Raw genomic sequence first — 24,175 nt, 5'->3', positions numbered from 1 at the left:
TCTGTTTTCTTTATTACTTTTCTCTATATCCAGCTGTATTAACAACTATATCCATTTCAAATTTATTTATATTTATTTCAAATGGAATTTTCTAGGAAATTTTTTTAACCGTATGAAAGCACAAGTAACTAGCACTGTTCCATCTATGATATTTACTGAAGATTTAAAGACTGTAATTCATTCATGTGAAGATACTCCAGAAGATATAGAAGTTTCTATTCAAATGATTAAAAGGTTTGTTGCTAAAGTTAAGCTGCGTTTTTTTCTTCTTTTATCCATTTATTTTGTTTAAATTATTTGTATAAATTTTTATTCTAATTTGGTAGTTTTGAAAGATAATAAGTATGATAATCTCGTTTAAAGTTAATTAGAAACTTTTAATGAAATGTTTGTTGTTAATTTAACATTTTGAAATGATAGCTACATTTAAAATAGCAAACTTTTATTACTATTTTAGAAATTTTTTTCAACATGAATCCTTTCCTTATGAAGAAAAGTAGTTTTGATCTTCTCAATCATTGAAATTGCTCTATTTAATGTGATGTTATTTTTCTATGAAAATAATAGTTCTGGCTAATTGTGTGAGTTTCTTTTATCTAAATGCCTTCATATATTTTGAAACTAATTTACTGAACTTAGGTACTTATTTTGTGGTCTAAATATTCTTATTTAATTTGTGAAGGTTATTTGTAAGAATATTTTAGCTATGTTATATCTCTACTGTCATTTTACAGTGTTTTCATTACAGAAAAAAAAATGGGGGAGAATTTCTCACCCTTTCTCTAAAACTAGGTGAGATTTCAAAAAATTAAAAAAAAAAAAAAATAGACTTGAAAAAAAAATATTTCTTTAATTATAATACATTCTTAATATTTTCTCATTTCTAAACCATTGAATAACATAGCTGCCAACCGTTCTGCATTTTGCAGAAGCTTTCTGCATTTTTACTTATTTTAGCTATTTTTACCTCTTTTATGCACAGAAGATAAGATCTTCTGCATTTTACCCATCTGCCTGATAGCTAGTATTTTCTTTAAGTCAGACGTCGCTGTTCCTCTTGTAACAGCGTTTGGCAGGGCCGTAACTACATTTTTAATCGAATATTGTACCATCAAGTAGCTGGTCGAAAGTTTTTTTAAAAGATATTTCCTTTTTTGTTTAAAAAAAGATGAGTATTGCTTTTTTTTGCTAATATTAAGTGGATTTATAAATAAATAATTAATTAAAATAATTAAAATCCGCTTCTTTTATAAATTTATTGGTAATTAGTATGTGCTTGCGAATCTTCTGCATTTTTAGGCATTTCTTCTGCATTTTTATAACTAGAGGTTGGCAGCTATGGAATATTTTTGCTGCATCATCGCATGGAAAATGTTCAATATCTACTTTTTCATCAGATATTCTCATTAGGTTGCTCAAATGCTCATCAGTCAATCTGTTACGATAGTTTGTTTTAATTCGGTTTTGGGTGCTAAATGACCTTACAACAGATGCTGAACTATTCGGTATCACTAATTAAATTTGTAGGATTGTGCACACACTTTCCTATCCTCTACATCTGCCAGCATAGGCTTTTCAATTATTTCTGCTATGGAATAGTGAAGTTCGTTGAAGTTATTCCCATGTTCATTCTTCTTGTTAGGTCTTCCGGCATAGTTTTCACAGACTTCAGCTTTTACAAATTGCTGTAAATTGTCGATGCGGGAGTTTGATAATTCATTAACAGCTAAAAATAGAGCTAACTTATATTGTTTAGTTATATAACTAAACAACTTATTATATAAAGGACTCATTTTTTCCCCTCAACACTTATCGTAGCTGTTTTCATGTCTTTTTCAAAATGGCGGAAGACGAAATTTTTTCCAAAATTCGGGAGATTCGTGCATTTTGAAATTGATTAATAGAGTGTGCGAACTTCTCACATTAATAATTTTTTAATGCGAGACAAGAAAAAAATTTCCGAGATTCTCGCGCTGTAGTAAAAACACTGTTTTACCATTTGCAGATTAGTATTTTAAATATGTGTAGTTCAGTTGAAAAAGCTGATTTCTTCTTTACTTTTCAGGTATCACAAACAGAACAAAGAATTGAGGTTTGGGACATTTATTTTTGGACCTGTAACAATGAGGTTGTTTTATTATCTTAAGAAACAAGACATGATTTATGATTTTTTCAAGGATCAAGTATGTAAATGTTTGACTCTTTTTCCCTTTGAATTTTTGTCAGCATTTTTATCCTTCATTTTGTAAATATTAATTGTTAAAAGGGTTAGAGTAGGGGTGCACAACCTGCGGGCCAAATGCGGCCCGCGAGAACTTCTAAACACAATAAAAGAAGTTTAAAAAATGGCAATTTTTAATCGCACTTTTAAGTCATCACATTTTGGCACAATCAATTATAGCAGATTCTTTAGTAAATGTACGTTTAATGCGCTTTCTTTAAGCCGATTTTATTGTAAATATAAATGATTTTTTTAAAACAGTTATTTCCGCTTTTCTACGTGATTTCGGAAATCCCGAATTTTCATTACGACACGAGATTCAGATCGCCCATTTAAATAATCACTTTTTGGTGCACTTTATTTGTGACGATTTCATCTTAAATCTAAGTGATTTTTTATCTTTTTTTTTTGTTGCAATTCTTTCTTTTTTTCAACAATTTTCTTCGGCAGTTATTGCTATGCGTTTCCACGTATCATAGAAAATTCCAATTATTCTATTACGACATGCAAATTTTAAATCGTGCATTTGACAAGCTTTATTCGTGCTGAGTTCAGCATAAATATAAGTAATTATTTCACCCAATTATTTCTATACTTTTTTCATATGATTTTGACAATCCCGTTATTTAACTATGATGTTATTACGACACGTGATTGTTAATCGCGCAATTAAATAATCACTTTTTGATACGGTATTTCGGTGCAGTTTTATCGTAAATCCTTGTTATTTTTCCTTCGTTTTTTTTTCCACAACGAATATGATTTGGTCGAATGTGGTAATGAATTGTGATTTGGTCAAAAACCAAATATTCGTTTAAAAAAAAAAAGAAGAAAAATCGACTGAACGCCGTACACTTGGGGCCAAGTAGCAAAATCTTTTAGCAGCATAGCAGCACTGAAACTGAAATTTCAATGCTCAGAATAATATTTCCTGGAAAAACGTATTCATAAATTAACTCTAAAAAATAAGGCCAATCAAGAACGTTTTTGAAAATGTCAAAAAGCGAAACAGAGAACATAAAAATCAATCTTAATTTTTGAAAGAAAATTTTAAAGCTGAACATCTTAGTTTTCCAATTACCAGAAAAAGCCAAGAAAAAAGAATTAAGTCAACAGAAATGCTATTAAAAATTACTGCGTTATAATAAAAACGTCTAAAAAAAGTTTTTTTTTTTTATTTAAAAAAAATAAAAAGTTAGAAAAAACGTTCTTAATTTTTTAAATGAAAATCTAATGCTGAAAATCGCAATTTAAATTTTTCTTATTGCTATAATTTTAGAAGAAAAAAAATTGCTATAAAATAAATTTTATTAGCAACTTTATTTTTTTAAAAAAATGCTGAGTCATAATAAAAATGCCTAAAAAGGAAAGACAGAAAAAACAAATTTTTTTTAGTTCCAAAAACAAAACTTTAATACTGAAAATCACACTTTTCTATGTTACTGGTTATTTATATTACAGTATAGGGAAAGAGTGATAATAAATTAATAGTATGAGAGTTCTGTTGAAATGCTGGGTTATAATAAAAACAGCAAAAAATGGGGAAAAATCCTTCTCAATTCTCAAAGTATCGAAAAAATGACAAAATATCTATAAAAATTCAAAAATAAAAAGAACTTAGAAAAATACATTTCTAAAAGATATTCTGCTGAATATTTGACTGATCATTCAACCAACTGAATTTTTCACAGAAGGGCCAAATACTCGTTACATCCCTAATTTAAATGCAATGTTATTGCAACTTGAAAAATTCATAAAATGGCGGAAAACGTGAATTTTTAAACTGCTCACTGTTTGTAGTTAAGATTTAAATTTTTTGTTGCTAAAGTGATCTTTTTCCATAAAAAAAATTTTTTTTACGATATAAAAAAATCTAATAATTAATAAAATGAAATAATAAAGTACATTACAAAATAAGCATTGAATTTTATTTTCCTATACTATCACAGTTTTGTTTTTATTTTAGGCTTTTGTTAAAAACCTATAAATTTTCTTCAATTAAAATATTTAATTTGAATTTATATTACTTGATTATGACAAAATTTTTTCCTACTTTCATTCTGTGGGCATTGCAGTTTTTTTTTATTTATTAGAATTTACGAGGCATATCCAGAAAGTAAGTTTCCCTATTTTTTTTAAAAAAAAGAACTCATACTTTCAGGAACATATTTTTGGCCAATAAGTACAGCAATGTTTCAGCTATTTTTCAACATAGCAACATAGAATTGAGACACTTGTCGTATCATGGGTTCAACTTTTGTATCCCTCTGTCGTAGAACTCTGCCGCCTGTGAATGGAACCACGTTGTGAAACAGTAAGCGCTAACCATTACTGTGAAACACTGTGGAAATTGTGACGTGCCATTCAAAACAAGAGGTGTGGAATGCTTACTGCAGGTGTTGTGCTCCTCCCTGACAATGCTCTTTCACATACAGCTCGACGCACAGCAGCTGTTTTGATGAAATTTGGCTCGGAGTTGTTTGATCATCCACCCTACAGCCCTGATCTTGCTCCCAGCGATTTTCATGTTTTCTTGCACCTCAAGAAATTCTTGTCCTCCGGTGAGCGTTTTGGCAACGACGAAGAGTTGTCACACGCTGGTTCCATTTACGGGTGGCAGAGTTCTACGACAGAGGAATACAAAAATTGATCCCACGATACGACAAGTGTCTCAATTCTGGTGGTGACTATGTTGGAAAATAGCTGAGACATTGCTGTACTTGTTGCCAATAAATATGTTCCTGAAAGTATGAGTTCTTTTTTTAAAATAAAAATAGGGAAACTTACTTTCTGGATGCGCCCCGTAATTCTAAAATGAATTTTCGTATTGCATGATATGATAAAAAAAAAACATTTCTTTTCTTCAAAGTTTATTTATTTTGATAAATCTATTGTTCATATGATAAAAATAGCAATTTTTTTTGTAAAAAAATTGCTATTCTTTATTTTTGAATGAATTCTAAAAATGAACACCTTTAATTTTTTGCAAATATATTACAAAGTTCATTGATAAAAAAATAGAACGCTAATGTTTAAATAAACATTACTACATTTGTCATTAACATGTCTCAATACATGTGCGGCCCTTCGTTAGCCAACCTGCTGTGCAAGTGGCCCTTCACTCAAAAAGGTTGTGTTCCCCTAGGTTAGAGCATTAAAATATTTTTAATATCTAATAGGACCTTGATTAACAAAGTAATTGGGATCTTTTTTACTTGAAATAATCAAAATATTTTGATAGTTTTTTCAACCTATTTTTATCAATAAATTCTGAGTGCTATACAGCTCAGTGTATGATGGCTGTTAAAATCACATCCAGTCTGAGAACATTTGATTCTATAGTGTCTAATTTTATAAACTGGAAAAATAGGAAACGCGCATAGGAAAAATATGTTTCGAAGTTAAAGAAACAGTCTTAAGGAAAAAAAGTGTTTCGAAGTTATGCTTTATAAGTACCTTAAAAGCTGAATGTATTGCTACATTAAATTTTATTTTTGAGTAACATTTTTCTATTTACAAATTTTTGAAATGTTTGTATATTTGTTTAAATTGCAAAGTTTAAAATTAATATAGAAATGTGTTATTTATATGCTTTCAAAGCTCGAGAAGATAGAAAGTTCTATCTCTATTTCTAGCCTGTTATTTTCAAGAACAGGCAAGAAAAAAAATTTTTTTTATTAATGTATGCCTTATAAAAAATTTATATTCTAAAAGTGTAATACTGATTTTATTAAGGGATGGATTTAACATTTTGATATTGTAATGATTCTGTTTTTGCCGGTTTGATTGTAAAAAGTGACCAATTTTATTATCTAACGATTTCATTTTAGTAGCAGTCATTGTTTTTAATATGATCATTTAAAAAAATGTCATTTTGTTGTGCAGTATAAAGAGTTGAAGGTGTATAGTTTAATTATGACTGCTTACTATTGAAAAAGGGGAAAAAACTCTTTGCATGTAAATTTTTTATTTTATTTCAAAGTTTAATTTGATAGTATTCAAGTGAAAGATGTTTAAAGTGTAGAGTGTACTATAAGTATCACTCAAAATTAGCCTTTTAAAGAGATCTTATGCTGAAAAATAAATTATATGCATTTTACTTGAGGTTGAAAAATGTGGTTATAAGCTAAACTGTGAAATATATTAACTAATTATTGGATTCAGCTGAGGCACTGTAGTTTAAACAGAGTTTGAAAAAACCCAGGGAAAATCGGTTTTTTTCATTTAGTAAACATAAACTTTAAAGTTTTACTGTGTGAATAATTTTATTTATTAAATAGTGTTGTATAAGCTTAGAAATAGAAATAAATCCAAAAAGTTAATTTAAAATACATATAACAAAATTAAAGGAAGTTTAAAAAATGCATTTTTACTAATACATATATTTGAATCTTCTTGACTGTTAAAGACATAAGGTTTCACGATTTTAAAATATAAATGCAACAGTAATATAAAAGGAACAAGTTTATTAATCTTTTAGTTTTCACTTACATTTATTTACTATATTTATTAAGCATATATATATTACCTATTATAAATTTATAATCAGTAAATATTTATAATCAATAAAAATTAAAATTTCATCTGACTTTTAACTTTAATAAAATAAAACTAAAATAAATATTTAATGGTCTTCCATGTTTTTATAATAAGATTTATAGAAAGACGTATAATAACATGACGTATAATTGTAAAGAGTATCAGTTATTGTCCCATTTTTTTCAAAGATTTAACCTACAGAAAAAGGCTTCATTTCTAGATAAATAATTTTAACTTTATATTTTTAATTTCAAAATACAAATTTATCAATAAAATTATGAAAAAAAAGCATATATTTAAAGTTATAGCTTATTTTTTTAAAACCTGAAAATAAAACTTTAAATTTCTTAACGTATCACTTAGTAAAAAAAATTAGAAAAAACCTGCTTAAAGATTTCAATAGTAATATAAAATTATAAATTAAAGTTTCTTTTTCTTTACAAATATTAAAAACTTAATCATAGCACGCAACTCTGACAAATTTATGTTGCACAATAAATTATGTAAAATTAAGTGTGCATCAATAAGTTTTAGTGAAAACAGTTTTAAAAAAAAAACATTTAGTGTTCTAAGTGGGTTTTTTCAAGGTGGGCCCACTTGGCGAACCCTGAGTTTAAATGGTAGAAATTATTACTGAAGTGTACAAAATTTAGGTAATACTTTTTTTTATTGTTTAAGAACTGTTGAAAAATTATATATAACTTAATAAAGTATATTTAAAAATAATATGTAACTTAAATATGATTTAATGGCTACTTAGACTATATATGTAGATTAATTAAAATTTTTATTTAAAAATGTAACTGACATCTTTTTTCTCTTTTCTATAGGAACTGGAAGGATTCTTTGATCAGTTGAAATCATACTATTTAGGCATGGATATTTATTTCAAGAATGGAAAATATGAAGAAATTTTGGATGCATTTGATCAGTTGCAGGCTAAAAAGATAGCAGAAACTAAATTTCCCAGAGAAGGAGTAGTTCTGGCTACAGGGGCTTGCTATAAACTAGTAAGCATTATAATTTATTTTTTTTTATTATTAAAAAAAATATTGTTATAGCTTATTGGTTCTTTCAGAAGAAATAAAAAATATCCATTAAGTTTGTAATTAACAGTTGTTTAAAACTATGTTTAACATAATTTAATGCAATTTATTAATAAATTGTTAAATCATTTACAAGTTTAGTTTGTTTGATAATGGCTCTGCATTTTTTAAAGGATAACAGTATATTTATTCAAATCATAAAATTTTAAAAAAATATATTTGATCTTTTTTTTAATCTAAAATCTTATGTGGAATAGTTGAATTATGTCGCAAATTTGTTTCTATTCATAAAATATTTAACATATTTCTATTTTAATTAACTTTTTTTTTAATTCTAAGTCGCAGATTGCTATTTTTAAAGAAATAACTCAAATTCATCCTTAAACATTTATTGTTACTGGCTGTAAATCATTAGAGGCTAAATTTGAAGATTGAATTTGTTTTAAAAATCATTATAGGAATGATTAGATAAATTGTAGGATGGAACATTATTATTGATCTTACATAGTAATTGCGATTGCAGCTCTTAATTCCATTTGGGGAAAAAATTTCTTTTGATATGTGTTGCTTTTAGAAATTAAAATACAAATTTTCATTTCTTTTTCAATTCTTAAGTTATTTTACTACTGTAAAATTGGACTAGTTGTCCATTGAAGCTTGTACCCTCTTTGTTTTATAAATTCAAAGATATATAAATAACAAATGTCACGATATCATTTATCAGTTAAAACTAAGAGTTCTTCGCTATTTAAATATTCATTATCTTAATTGTATGAATATTTTTCCTTTGATTTTTCTCCACCTTGTATGTATGTAAATATTCTTCTGTTGATAATAATTATTTAATTTTATTTATTTCAATAAAGAATACTCCAGAAACTTTCCAAAGAGCAACAGAGTTGGTAACATTGGCAAGAGAAGCTAGAGTTCCTGTTCTAAGAAAAGCTCTAACTTTTGTAGTGGCTTTAGCTTTGAATCAAGTAAGAAATGTGTTCCTCTCAATAATCTAACAGGGGTCTGTCTGGGTTTTTCTGAGAGGTAACTATTTTGTGAAAATTTAGACATAATTTGTGAAAATTAAAAATACTATTAAAAAATCAACATAAAAATATGAATTTATCGTTTCTAACGGGGTACAAAAATTAAATTTTAAGAAGTATTTTGTGAAACTACCGTTTTTCCTGAAGTTGAATTTGTGAAGGTACCGCTAAGTGGTAGTAAATTTGACCTGGACAGACCCCTGCTTTAGTTTTCAAATCTCTGCAAATTAGACCAAAAAACCATTTTTTTCCCCAGCATCCATGAATTTTCTTGTGCCCTAACTTGGGAATAACAGATTTGTATTGCAATCAAGCAACCCAGTTTAAAGGGGGAAAGGGTCTTTATTAAAAATTGAGTTACTCAGGGGGGAAAAGGCTCAGCTGTTTCCTAATACAGGGTTCCTACACGGTCAGGAAAACCTGCAATAGTCAGGATATTCTAAAATTAATCTAAAAAGTCGGGAAAAAGTCAGGATTTTTCTAACATATTCATAAAGTCAGGATTTTTCTTACATATTCATAATACATATTCATAACATTTATTATTTATTACATATTCATAAGGATTTACATATTCATAAAGTAAGGAAAATAAAAAAAAAAACTATAGTTCATTCAAAGACTGACAGGCAAAAATAAAGTTTCAAGGAAAAATTCTGTAATCTGGTAAAAATCTGTTAGCAAAATTTTTTCCAAAAAAGTTCTGCCAAATCAGGTGGCTGGAAAATCTTCCTTGTGTGGAGTGGGCCATATTAATTTTTGACAACATTAAAAGGTACATAGAAGAGAAAAAAAATTCTCAATCAGCTGGAATCTGAGTAAAAAATGTCGAAGACTGTGTTAAGGATCCGATAATGCTACCAAAATTAGCATTCTTTAAGCTAATTTCTGAAGAATTTCAACCTTTTCTTTTAAATTTGCAGACCTCCAAACCTCTCAGTCAATACTTATATTCCAGTATATCAGAACTAACACAAAATCCTTTGCGGCGATATGTAAAAAAGTCTGTTATAGACAATGCTACAACTGCAAAGAAAATATCAAGTATTGACTTAACAAGCAATGACAATCTATTAAGTGTTAATAATGTGATTATAGGTTTTGCAGCAAGTAAATATCTGAATATGATAAAAAGTAATGTGAAAGAAAAGGGATATTTCAAGTTAGAATGTCGAAAATTCCTTTTGACGACGGTCAAAAAAAGTCCATTGTTGTTTGGTATGACACGTGGCATTTCAAGTTTAGTTCCAGAATTGATCATTCAACATCTATCCATTACTCAACAAAGGATGGATACCTGTCTGGAAATTCTCCATGTTAATAACTGGGTAGATGAAACAACGGCAGAAAAAGCAAATAAGGAATTTTTACTGTTGTGTGATGCTGCCTTAAAAAAGGAGAGAAAAAGAGTTTCTTAGAGTTTAATCCATAGCAACAGAGATAGGAAAAATTTTTTCCGAAATATTTGCACGGAGAAAAAAATTTTTTGTGGGAGGTTATAAAAATTGTTCTTATCCTCTCTCATGGTAATGCAACAGTCGAAGGGGGGGTTTTCAATCAATAAAAGCTTATTGGTCGAAAACCTCAATGAAGACTCTATTATTTCACAAAGGCGTGTGTATGATTATGTTTCATTTATAAATGGAATAAAAAACATAAACATTAATGAAAAAGTGCTAGATGCTGTAAAAGGATCTAGAACAAGATGCAGAAATGCATTAGAAGCCAAAAAAAAAAAAAAAAAAAGAAAAACGAAGAGAATAAAAAAAGTTGAAATTTCTAGAAAACGAGAAAAAGAAAAGATAGATGATTTGAAATTAAGAAAATCTAAATTGACGAAAGCTGCTGCAACAGAACTGGATGTTCTTGATTCAGAAATTGTCAAACAAAATATGTTGAGAAATATTATATAACATAGGAGCTCCTGAGTTTCTCCGGAAGCTTACAGTATTACAGAAGTAAATTTAAAAATACTGAAAAAAAAGAAGATATTTTTGATTTTATTTTTCTCACAAGTTGCATAATTTTTCCATCTGAATTTTTTTTTGGTATATAATTAACTTTTCTTGACTTTTTCCCCTTTATATTTCAATATTATCTTTTAAAAGAAAAGTCAGTTTGAAGTGAATTGGTGATTTTTAAAAATTATTAGCTTAATGTAACAACTGTTCTAGTATGTTTTAAGAGTAAATATTATTTGAGGATACTGATACACATCTCACAGATTTGATTAACCCTTTATATCCTGACGACACTCATGCATTTGGTTCCACTTAACATTAAATAAAATAATATTTCCATAATCCAACAGATTTTCTTGATCTTTTTATTTAAATAGTTTTCGTATCTAACTACAAAAGCACACTAAAAGTTTAATCTAGTAATGATAATTAGTACCTGCAAAAGTCAGGATATTGTTTTCTCAAAATAGTGTAGGAACCCTGTAATATAATTATTCCAGAATCGATATACACTATCTGGAAAAAAGTGACGGGACAACTGTAAAGCTTGGTGGAGGAGGATTGATGGTATGGGCCTGTTTCTCCTGGTATGGGGCTGGCCCACTAGTGAAGGTTGATGGTATGATGAATGCCGATGGATACTGTGATATTCTCGACAATCATGTCCTTCCTACCTTGTGGACAACGTACGGTATTGATGATTGCTTGTATCAAGACGACAACGCAAGATCCCGTGTTGCAAGGAGGACTCTTGATTGGTATGTGAACAACAATGTTAAACGCATGGAGTGGCCGGCGAAGAGCCCTGATCTTAACCCAATTGACATCTCTGGGACGAATTGGACCTTCGGTTGAGGGCCTGCACCCCACTCCCCAAAAGCAAGCATGAACTATGGAACTTCCTGTTAAACATTTGGAAGGAAATTCCTCTTGCCACTATGGCTAATTCAGTGGAAATAATGCCCAGAAGGGTTGCAGCTGTGATCGCAGCCAAAGGAGATCCTACGTCCTATTAATTTGAATAAATATGGGTTTATGTCGTTAGAGTGTCGTGTCCCGTCACTTTCCTCCAAATAGTGTACCTATGAAATGTGTTTCCTGTTCTGGACCAATTTTCTGTTCCTTCCCAAAGTTATTTTCAACCTGTTCATAAACTGTTACAAAAATATTTTTCCAAACATATTTCAATTTTTCCAAAACACGTAGGTCAAAGTCCTCCTATAAATCCTACTTTTCAAATATATTTTTTATTATTGATTCTCTAAGCCTTGATTATTAATTTATTTTTTATTATATTTCTACGGTATATCCTCTGTCCCTAGCAATCTAATTACCACATTCTAAGAAATTACCCTTTTTTTAGCTAGTTGCTATACTTGTTTAGCCATCACCATGGAAAGGGGATTCAGTTGCACTTTTTTAAACAGGTCTTCCTGCATTACAGAGGAACAGCATATGCTAGATTAGTTTTTCCCAACCTTGGGGTGATAAGTATTCAAAGTAAAAAAAATTGAAATTAATAATAACGAAAAAAGGCCAGTGAATATCGAAATTGTAAACATGCGAAACTTATCGTTATTTTTCATACAAAGAAACAAGAATTAAAAAATAAGGGACTTTAGAAGCGTTTAGGATCTAGGAATAGGAATTCAGGAGTGTCTTTGGTATTGCAGGTGGAAACAAGTAAAAATCTGATCTTCGAGAATAGAAATATCTTCTCTTGAAGGTCTTGATTGTATCTGCTGGGTTATTATACCCCTACTTCTATTTAAACGTTCCTCTCTAATCTTGCCCATTCTCCTTCCAATTTAAAGACATGTCAGAGGAAAAGCCAATTAGTAAGCAAGTTTGAAACATTTGTCGCTATACAGCAGTGTAAATCGGCAATTCAGAAAACTGAGATACATCTTTTGTCAAATCCGCCAGTCTTTACTCGGTTTACAACGGGTTTTCAAGCATTCACACTGAAGTGTGAAAGTTCGCCATAAATTCAAAAAGGAAGTGTCTTCAGTGTTTGTCTAAGCATTTAAAATTTGGTTTTATTCCGTTACCGCAAAATGTGCAGTTTCCATGTTTTCTTTTGTGCAGCAAAACATTTACTAGTGATGAGGCAATGAAGCCCTTTTGATTGAAAGACCATTTATCAAAAGTATATAGTGACAAAATGAGTAAACCCTTTTGTTATTTTCAGTATCTCAAAACTATTGATAAACGGCCTAATTCAACTGATCTGTCAGGGTGTGTAGCATTTTTAAAAGGTGCTTATTTTCATTTTTTAAAAGCCCTTAACCCACTGACGATTCTGCACGTAAAAAGTCGCATTTTAACCTGCAGTCTTCTCTGCATAGCAAAACTGGTTTTTCCATGTTAATAGATAGTTGAATAGTGTATAGGGGAGAAACATTCTCCCAATTTTACCCATTTGCTTAACCGCCAGTGGGTTAAAGGTGCTTTTTTCTATGGGTGTTTTTAAAAAGTGCTTAATTTTCCCTTTTTCGAAATGCGATATTTTTCTTTACCATGTTGATTTTCGCCCCCAAATTATGCAAAAAGACATTGTCCTATTCAATGTTTTCATAATTAATTCAACCTCAATCTATTTCGATGTACCGTCGGTCTGTAGTGTATGAAAACACTATTTGTTTTACGCGTTTAATGAAATACTTGCAGGTCCGCACTTGCGTATACTGAGCTGGATTCAGTGGTAAGGATTTTTTACTCTCATGTGCAACCCTGCTGCATTTTGCAAGGGATTCTCAATTTTAGACTTCATTTTCCACCCTCTGTAATAGAATTGAAAATCATCTCGAATTTTTGCTGATTATGGGGAGCAACTAAACATTGCAAAATTTTAAGTGTCTTTATTGATAGCTAAATGTGGTAAACCTCACACATTTTGCAAAATTCTTTCTACCAAAAAAATAGTTGAAATCATATCTTTTGAGAGATCGAGTTATATGATGTGTCACTCGGTTTCTCTGAATAACAATACTGTTGTAAAGCGAATCAACAAAATGGCTACAGACATCAAATTAAGCTCACCAAATTTTTGTAAGAAGGAAAATTTGCATTGCAGATAGATTAATGAACTGCGACTGATAACATAGCCATTGTATTAGCTTATGTGTGGTTTATCAAAGAGTGTAGGGAGATCAACGAGGAAATGTCGATTTTTAAAATAGTGAAAGATTATTTTGTGGAAAAAGAAATTCGATTAAATATGAGTGCTTGTGCAACAGACGGTGCTCTTACTATCACTGGTCAACATGCTGGGTTTCTTGCTCACTTAAGAAAGAAGTGGCAGGGGTCATCATAATTCACTGTGTCATTCATTGTCAACATTTGGCTGCAAAACAGTTGAGTGGTGTGCTGCATGAAACTTTACAATTTGTTATTTCTGGAATCAATAAGAGCAAAGTAAATTCCTTAAATGACTGTTTGCTCCAGGAACTTTGCCTTGAAAATGATGAAGTTTAAACGCTTGCTCCTACATACAGCCATGAGAGCACTTTAAAAAGGAAACTATTTGTGTCTATGTGTGACTCGGTTACTGACTTTCACGAATCTACTGATTTTGTTTTAAGTAAGAATTTGCAGCAATGCAAGTTCAAAATTGCTTACCTTATGGATATTTTTAAAAAAAAACAAACAAAATCAACGTAAATCTTCAATGAAACGAGATAAAGATTATTAAGGCTAAGGGAATCCTATAATCATTAATCGCCAAGTTTGATATCTGCAAGTCAAATAATGGTCATAGAGATTTGATTCAGTTTCCTACCTTTATAAAGTTTTCAATGGCAGATAACTAGAAGACAAAATTTTAATTTTTACTGATCGTCTTGATCAGATAAAAACTGATGGAATCAAGAATTAGAAATTCCCGGTTGGATTTTTGATCTCTTCTCTTTTAAAACTGTAAATAAGCTTACTCCCTCTTTGCAGACTGAATTTCTAGACTTGAAGTATCTATGTGAGGCAAAGGTCGTTTTCAAAAAGTACGCTTACGAGTTCGCTTTGGTAAAGCTTATGAAAACCTAACCAGAAATGCGGGGGGGGGGGGACTAAACTGCTTTTCATCGCTTTCCCTTCAACATTCTTAGTAGAAAAAGGATTTAGTTTTTTCATCCAGCTTCTCACGAAACAAAGAAATAGATTGGGCATTTGTTTTAAAGGAAACCTATGTTTAAATCTAACGAACATAAAGCCTGACATTCAAGCTTTCACTGAAATATACCAACACAAAGCAGTCATTGAAAAGGGCAGTAAAAATAAAAAAATTCAGTTTTAAAGTTTTAATTTTTTTCTCAAATTTTAGGTTCTTAATGATTTCAATTCTTCTAGATTACATTAAAAAATAAATTTTTATTTTTTCCTTGTTTTGATTATTTTGTTTCAAATATCTCCTCTTTTTTTAAAAAAAATATTTTTGAAAGTGACTGGATAAAACTGCTCCATTATTTGCATTTTGATTAAATTAAAATCAGATATAATTTAGCTTATTTTCAGTTTTATTGATGCTCACTAGCAAGGTAAGGTTTTTTTTTTCAAACAAAAAGAAAAAGGGGCAATATGTGTCAGCCAACCCCTAGAGGAGGGTGATGGGCCACAAAAGGAGATGGTCTTGGTAGTTTTCCCCATCTCCCTCGTAATTTATGGGTTCAATGCATAAATCACTAGAAGCTAGATGTTGAAAACATGTGTCAAATGACATCAGATTCTCTGAAAACTGCAGGTACGCAAAGAAAAAAAAATTTTTTTTTGGGGGGGGGGGGCGAAATTTTTTTTATTTTGATTGTTAAAAAGTTTATGTACGGGAAATAAATCCTTCAGCAAAAACGAGATCAGGATATGGGATTTTATACTATATTATCATAGTTACTTAAAATCATAGCTAATGATTACTTGCTGTAAACTATGATTGCTTGTAATGAATTACATTTTAACTCTCTCTACTCTAGACTGAATTTTATTTTATTCAATCCTTAAATTGTATTTTTATAAATTTTTAAAAATTGTATTGAAATTTAGCTTTGAACTTCAAAATTTTTTTGTTGCAATTCCTTCGTGGTATAAGTTTTTTATTTTTATTTTCTAAAGAATGTTATAAAATAAGATTATTTTGTTATTGTATATGTGCTTGATTCAATGTGTTATGATAAATTTACAAAAATCAAGTTATATTTTTTTTTTAGAATAAGCCAGATATTGCCTTGGAAATCCTTTCTAGTATAGACCGCTATAATAATATTACTGGTAATAATCTAAAGGTAAGTCTTTCTTATTTTTCACTGTATTTTCTTTCATATTTTTTTAATGTTTCTGTATCTTTTCCTAATAATTACAAATTTAGTTTTTTTTGTGTGTGTGTGTTGTTAAGTTAGTGTTTTAATGACCTTTTTTTTTCCTTTTACATTTTGAAATAACTATTTTCTTCTTTGCAGTTGTTGGCCTATGCAGGTTTAGGCCGTACTCAAGATGCATTTAGTATTCTTCGTCAAATAACAGACCAAGATGCACCTATTCAATCTAGGATACGAGGTGAAGTTTGTCAAGCAACAGTGAGTAAAGTTAATGTGTAATACTAATCAATAAGTATTTAGCTTATGATCTATATAGTTGACAATTCAGGGATGAAAGACTTCCACAAAAAAGTGGAAATCCGCTTTTTTCTCCCAATTTTTAAAATTTCCGGCCATGTTCCGAAAATTTATATTTTTGGGGAGTCCAATTAGAGAAACCCAAACCGCCTGAATGGTACTTGGTTTAATGTTATTACCAACTCTCACTCCTTGCTTTTAGTCCTATCTTGTTTATTGCTCTTGAATAAAATGTCTGCTTTGCTACATTGCCTGATTTGCTCTGCCCCTGTAGCCCAACATTAAATTTAGTCTTCAAAAATAAAATTAAATTACAATTTTTAGATGACTATCAGCTGTCAAAATTTATTGGAGTGTTGATTATTTCAAAGCTGGGTTGGCAAGGTTTAGGACAGAATGGATTAATCCACGGTTTAAACCCTGGTTTAAACCGTCCTGTCCAAAACTGTCTTAAACTGTCCAAAACCCTTTTACTCAAATTATGTCACAATTTTATCTGAACAATATTTAAGAGGTAAAATAAACATAGAACTAATAACATATTGATAATTAAATCTACTACAGAATATTTGTTTTTAAAAGTATAATGTTTTATTAATATTGTTTGACTCTTCAATTTAAACATTAAACAAAGGAAGATTAATCAGTAATCAAGTTCAATTGGTCCTTTCATTCAATAGTACATAACTGAAGTTGGACCTTGCCATACAGGTTAAGCTATTAGGGACTAAGTGCTTGGTTAGTCATAAACAGGTTTATTTACCTATAGTACTATTCAAGAATACTGTTATTTCATTCATGTTCAATTCTTTTAGCATAGTAGTGATCCATCACCAGTGTCAGTAACTCAAACTGATGTTATGCCCTTCAAAACTGTTAATACATTTTTCAGTTATTTTGTATTTTCAATTTAAACTAATATATTTATATTTAAAAACAATTTTTTTTAAAAATAGATGTCTTTTTTATCATCCTGTAATGCAGAAATTATAACATTTTTTAAAAAAAATATTGTGAAAAATAAAAGGTTAATTTTTAAACGAATTTAGTATTTTTTTAAAAAAAAATTATTATTTTTTAATGTTGCACTATTTATCCTTATGCAAAAATATTATTTATCAGTATTAAAAGCATATTTATATTTAAAGGATTAGGTATTCTCTTTTGTTGTTCAAAAATTATAAACCTTTTCCTATTACATTACTCGTATATTATTTTCTTTTGATAAGTAAAAGTAAATTGTATAAAAAATATGAAATATTTATTGATACATGTAATTATTATGTGTACAATGGTTACACCTATAGAATTTTTACCTTTTACCAAAGTTCAAGGTTTTGGACAGTTTTACCCAATTTAGGACAGTTTTACCCAATTTAGGACAGTTTTACCCAATTTAGGACTGTTTTACCCAGTTTAAGACAGTAAAACCCATGCATCCTGTCCCAAACCAGTTAAGGACGTCCAAAACCCCAACCCTGTCAAAGATAATTGACGTTTAAAAAAATATAATAATTTTAAAATAGGCATTTTATAGAATTTCATTTCTAAATAAAGGTGAAAAAATAAAAATCTTGTTTGTAAGAATGGTAATATCTTTTTGAAGTTTGAAAATCCTGTTTGCTAATTAGAAATAGACTGTGAGTTAACAAATTCAAGCCTATTATCATAAATTGTGAAAGGCATAGTTTTTGCTTACTTTGTTTATAACTGTTGATTTTTTTTAAATGTTACATTTCATTTCTAGTTGGATGCCATAGAAGAAGCAGTTAAAAAAGTGCAAGACACAGAAACAAGTCATATATTTGAACAGCTGAGCCGTTCATTGAAGGAAAGCAATCTAATCTCCAGCCAAACTATTGATGAACTTGTGTGCCTTCCAATTGAACCAAGAGCATTTCCTCGGGATGACTTTACTTGTAAGTAATTCCTTCAAGTAATTCATTCTTATTGATTGATATCCTAAACAAGTTGCATAGTTTCAAAAATATTTAAATTATAAAATATTTATTATATTTGTACTTTGAATGTATTTATGTTAAGGCTTTCTAAGTTGCTTACCCAATTAATAAAACTTCTTCACCTTATATTATTCTAATGAGTTGGATCAAAAAAGTTTTGTACAAATTTGCTGCAGGGTGCGTAGCGTTTGTAAAAAGTACTTAAAGGTGCTTTTTTGGGGATTTCGTTTTTAAAAGCTTTTAAAGGTGCTTTTTTCAGCTGGCGTTTTTAAAAAGTGCTTTTTTTTTTCGAAATTTTTTTTCTTCTCCCTTCAGTGATATCTGGTGGATCCCATGCATTTCACGAAAAATGGGGAGTTTGCTACGTAATCATTCATGCGGACTTCATGTCGTACCCACGTTATGACTTGTGCATGCGCGCACACTTTAAACCGAAACCCGAGTGCTCCAATTCGGATAAAGAATATCAGATCCTTATGAAATGTTTTTCTTTTTAATTTATTTTAATTTTGTTCTTGTTTATTTTATTTTACTTCTAACGCTTTTTTTTGACGTAGGGGGTAAGGGTACTTTTGTTCTGAGTTCAGGGTCAAGTTAAATTCACTCGGTGATGTGGGAAAGTACTGATTGTTTCGATTTACGCCCGTTTTTTTTGGGGGGGGGGGGGTTTAACGCTAAAACTGTTTTTAAAAAGTTTTTGTTTTTCAATAATATCATTGATTGAATATGAATTTTTTGAGTGCTTAAAAATTTTTGTAAAGTGCTTGAAAAGTTTTTAAAAAGTGCTTATTTTTGATTCAAAGATTTGGCTACGCACCCTGTGCTGGAGTACAGTGCAAAAATTGCATCCAACTCCTGAACTTAAACGAAAAAATTCGTCATCTTATGCTAGTTTTTTTTTAAAAATTATGACAGTGTTTTTCACTGGTTCTAAATTTAAGTCTGAATAAGATTAAAGAAATATAATATCTATTTAATTTAACTTCATTCTAGTTGGATGCCATAGAATAGCAGATGCCATAGCTAGTTAGAGTGCTACTTTTATTTTTATATTTTCATTAAGATCAAAATGGTTCCTGTTTTTCCTATTGTGTATTATGTGGCTATTCTTTCTAAGTGGGCACAATTTTGTAATTAAATTATATCAAAGAAAAAGAAAAGCCCTTTTTATTATTTAAAAACAATTTATTAATGTTGCTAAATTTACTCTTTGCAATTAGGCTTGTGTTTGCGCATACTTGTTCTAATGAAGCACCTATAGACAAATTGCTTGAATCAATCAAGACAGTGTGATATTCACTAGATTAGGGGTGCACAACCTGCGGCCCGCGGGCCAAATGCGGCCCGCCAACCTTCAATGTGCGGCCCGCGGCTTCAATATGAACAAAATGGAAAAAAAATAGTTTTTTTCTTTCTTATTATTTTTGAAAAAAAAATCGGATATTTGAAATTTACGCATTTAAGTTTTTGACGCACCCAATTTCAATCAATTTCAATACAATTTTCGATGGTCAACGCTACGAATTTGTGTATAGTTTTAAAAATTTCTTAAACGCCATTATTACAATATACGAATTTTAGTTAACACTTTTGATGCTTTTCGTCTGTACCGATTTCATCGTAAATCCAATGACTTTTCGGTAGTTATTGCTACCCATTTTCACGTAGTTACTGAAATTGCGATTTTTGAAACGTTTTATTTCTGCAAACTTCATGGAAAATCTAAATGACTTTTAATCCTTTATTCGGCAGTTATTGCTACACATTTCCGCATGTTTTAATAATTTCGATATTTATTTCAGCATGAATTGCGAGTAAAGCATCGCTTATGTAACCATTTTTTGACGTGGTTTATTTGTACAGATTTTAGCGCAAGTCAAATTACTTTTCAATCGTTATTTTGGCAACTATTGCTACACATTTCTACAAAATTTTGAAAGTCCCGATATTTTTTATACGCTATTGCGACTTTAATTTCGAATCCTGCATTTAAACACATGCATTTTTGACCCGCTTTATTTAAGCAATTTTATCGTAAATATAAAAGGATTTTGATAATTCTTTTGGTAGTTATAGCTACGCTTTTCCCCGTGATTAAAAAAAAAATTCTGATGTTTTTAATACTGTTAATAATTTGACTGCACGAGAGTTTTGAATCGCGCATTAAAATAATAGCTTTTTACGCGCTATATTTGTACCGATTTTAACATAAATATAAGAGGTTTTTTTGAACGCGTTTTTTTTCTCTCTTTCCAGTTCTGCATTTTTAATTGTGATTTAGAATATCCTGATATTTTAACACATTACAACTCGTGAAATTTGATTCTATTTTATTTTTTTTGTAACTAAAAAAGCAATTACGTATCTTAACAAAACAGATACCTTCCCAAAGAGAAAAAAAAATGAGATGTGAATATTTATATTAAACGCGTTCCCTTTAGCAAAAAATAACTCAAAACGCGTGCATATTTATTTTGTCCCATGAACATGTGCATGTTTAAGAACACACACAACCTATTTTTTGTAGTCACATGATTTAAAAAATCACATATCGCGATTCGTATTTACGCATTTCAAAAATCGTACGTTTTGATCCTTTTCGTAATTAAAAAGTCACGTCATAATTCGTATTTATGCGATCTTAAAATTGCACATCGCACTTCGTAATACATTTAAAAATCATTAATCGCAATTCATATTAACGAGATTTAAAATCGCGATTCGTGTTCTGGCGTTTAAAATATCATATATTCTTCTCGCAATTAAAAAATAGCACACCGTGATTTATATTGTCGCGATTTAAAAACCACCTATCGCGATTCATATTCACGCATTTTAAAAATCATACGTTGTGAATCATCTTCTCGCAATTTTAAAACCACACATCTCGATTCGTGTTCACGCAATTTGAAATCCACGCATCGCGTTTTATACTATTTACGAAATTTAAAAGTCAATAATAGCAATTCGTATTCAAGCAATTTAAAAATAACACATTGCTATTTGTATTCACGCGATTTAAAAATTGGGAAAGGAATAGCACCATCTAGGACAGATTCTAAAACTGATAAGTTTTAGTTTAATACCAGCCACAACAACAACTTCTATCGAAAGACTGTTTTCCAAAATGAAATTGGCCTGTTTAAAATTACAGAGCAGTCTTTAAACAAAATCATTAAATTTTCATTTAATGGCTCGAAAAAGCTATCACATGATCGAGTAGATAAAATTATCACAATATTTATAAGTTTTGCAAATTACAGGGTAACTAATTAGAAATTTTTTAAATCATTTTCTACCTACTTAGACCATTTCATATCATTTATGATCATATACTGGGAAAGATTTGTATATCATTAAATTTTAACTTTAACAAAAAATTATTTAGAAAAGTAATGTAAACTTTATTAATTGTTAATATATATGTGTATTAATTGTAAATAGTAAGTATCATGTTAAAAAATATTCGTCATAAAAGTTGTAAGCAAGTATCCTAATAATTTTCTATTATTAAGGAAAATAGTTCCTTCAAAATTCATGTTTTCTTTCTTTCCTTTTCTTTCATCTCTCAGCCCCTGCCTCTTATAATTATTTTAAAGTAACCATTTTATAGTTAAAATATATTCCCTACTAAATGCTAAATCTTATTTTCCGCTGAAGGGGTTTTGTTTTAAGTTTAATCATTTTTAACCCTATAAACTTTCTTTAAATCAAAGTATTTAACTTGCATTTATTTTAATTACTAGAATATTTATTTATTTCTTTTAAATTTAATTCTATGAACAAATTTTTTAACGTTAAAATTTATGTTTAAATGGATTTTTGCATTAACTAACATGATAAAAAAAAATATGAAATTTCCCCAAATTTTTAATTATTTCAATTTATCCAAATTTTATCTGATAAATTGATTCTGATTTTCTGATTCTGTTTTTTTTTCTTAAGTAATCAGTTTTGCAGTTTCTAATTTTAAACATTTAAAAGTATATAATTTTATGGAAAGATATTACAAGGCTAACTAACAAAAGGAATTTAGTGCCTAGAACAATTATGCTTATATAACAATTACCACCCACAATTGCTGTCAATATGCCTGTCGAAATACTTAGGCATGCGGCCCTTTATTGGTCAATCTGCTGTGCATGTGGCCCTTCACTCAAAAAGGTTGTGCACCCCTACACTAGATAATGAAATAACTTAGGGGAAGGTGTTGTACCTTGGGACAGTTTGAAAACAATTTTTTTAATATTTCGGTTAAGTTTATAGTAGAAATGTTGGTAAATATCTTATTGCTTGCCATTAAAGAATCTATAAACACTTTGAAAATTAAAGATGTGTTATTTTATAAAGGAGTAATAAATTATTTTTTACACCCTTGAAAAGTATTTCAAAATACAACAATCATGCACCTTGAGAAGTAGGGTGTTGTATCTTGGGATGCAGGGTGTTGTACCTTAGTACTAATTTTAAAAAATACAGCAAATAAATCTTAATTAATGAAGACAAAACATTATATAAAAAGGCTTCATCTGCCAGACTAGTTCAGATGCACTGGAATTCACAGGGAACTTGGGTAATTGAAGACCCTGTTGCAGGGGGTGAAGGCAATTTACCTATTATTTTTTTTCATCTATTTCTTTTATAATTTCATTTCTTAAACGGAAAATGTTAATTCCTGTTTTACAAACACAAGATCTTCCCGCTTCAACAATTGAGTCCCCAAATACGACATATTGAAAAACAGCAAAAGCGTAGCCTGTTATAGTGTTTGCAATTAGTTGTTCAGATTAACTAACCTTACTATTAAGTGGAACACAATTAAAAGTTCCATGCAATATCTTAATTTTTAACACCAATCAATTGGGGAAAAAATGAATGGAGTAATAATTTACTTTCCGATGAAATGTTTCCCTTTTTCTTTATTGCTCCCACAAATCTCACTTTGAAATTGCTAGCTACTCTATACTAACTTGGTTGCTAAGGAAATTACTAGGTCAGGTTAGTTTTGTTAGTCGATTATTAATGGCAAAGCCATGCTGTTCGTCTCAAGGTACAACTATCTCCCCTATAATTGAACCTATTCATTTAAATTGTGGTAAACAGAAAGCTGTAATGTGCACAGAATAAAAGCCCTGTCCTTCATGGGTTACAATTTAGTCTTTTTGTACCTCTGATCAGGCATTGTTCATGGTTTAATTAAAATTATAATAGGCTATTCAATTACATAAGCAGTTATTTTAAGAAACAAAATGTATATTATTTACAATATTTTGTTTCCATATAAATTTAGTTTGAGAGCTTTTTATATTTTGCATTAAATTACAGCTATTTTTATAAATGCAAAAAACCAATTTACTTATTATTTTTAGTTGGACAAAGAAATCGCCGGTTTTCCGACCAAGGAGGAGTTGGACGTAATGTTCTTTCTTTTTTTAAGAATTGATTTAAAATATAAGGTAAATATTTATAATATATATTGAAACTATTTTTATTCCCCAGTTAATCAAAGAAATCGTCGTTTCCCGGAACAGTCCATGAGAGAGAGAGAATTTTCTGATAACGATGGAGGATTTCCCAGACGCAGACGTTTTGCTGGAATCGCAGATGATTAGTTTTGTTTATTGAACTTGTTAAAGAAATAAATAAAAAAGTTGTCATTTACTCTGGCATTGTATTATAACATAAAATGCAATTTTTTAGCTTTCATATTTATCAGCTGAATTACAAATATCACAGGATGATGAATTAGTAATCCAAGTGTCAATTCTTATGTATAGTTATAGGTTGAATAAAATTTTTGTTCTCAA

At 29.6% G+C, this 24,175-nt stretch overlaps 1 protein-coding gene across 2 annotated transcripts in view; it reads left to right on the top strand.

Annotated features, from left to right (window-relative positions):
• Positions 1-24,175, top strand: part of LOC107437503 (pentatricopeptide repeat-containing protein 2, mitochondrial) — a 27,130-nt gene extending 2,955 nt beyond the window's left edge. The window contains exons 3-11 of one of the 2 annotated variants that reach the window (XM_087150371.1): positions 96-234; positions 2,066-2,183; positions 7,591-7,770; positions 8,673-8,786; positions 16,003-16,077; positions 16,252-16,368; positions 18,155-18,326; positions 23,738-23,782; positions 23,868-24,175. In XM_087150371.1, the coding sequence (XP_087006497.1) occupies positions 96-234; positions 2,066-2,183; positions 7,591-7,770; positions 8,673-8,786; positions 16,003-16,077; positions 16,252-16,368; positions 18,155-18,326; positions 23,738-23,782; positions 23,868-23,980 (1,073 nt within the window). In that variant the 3' untranslated portion in view covers positions 23,981-24,175. The remainder of the gene's footprint in view (positions 1-95; positions 235-2,065; positions 2,184-7,590; positions 7,771-8,672; positions 8,787-16,002; positions 16,078-16,251; positions 16,369-18,154; positions 18,327-23,737; positions 23,783-23,867) is intronic. The other variant, XM_087150372.1, reaches the window with a different exon arrangement.

This window comes from Parasteatoda tepidariorum, chromosome 8 (genome assembly GCF_982258835.1).
Source record: "Parasteatoda tepidariorum strain Cologne lab strain chromosome 8, Ptep-v5.0, whole genome shotgun sequence".
NCBI classification, from domain to species: domain Eukaryota; kingdom Metazoa; phylum Arthropoda; class Arachnida; order Araneae; family Theridiidae; genus Parasteatoda; species Parasteatoda tepidariorum.
The sequence above is the reverse complement of the archived record's forward strand: the minus strand, read 5'-3'. Positions and strand labels throughout refer to the sequence as shown.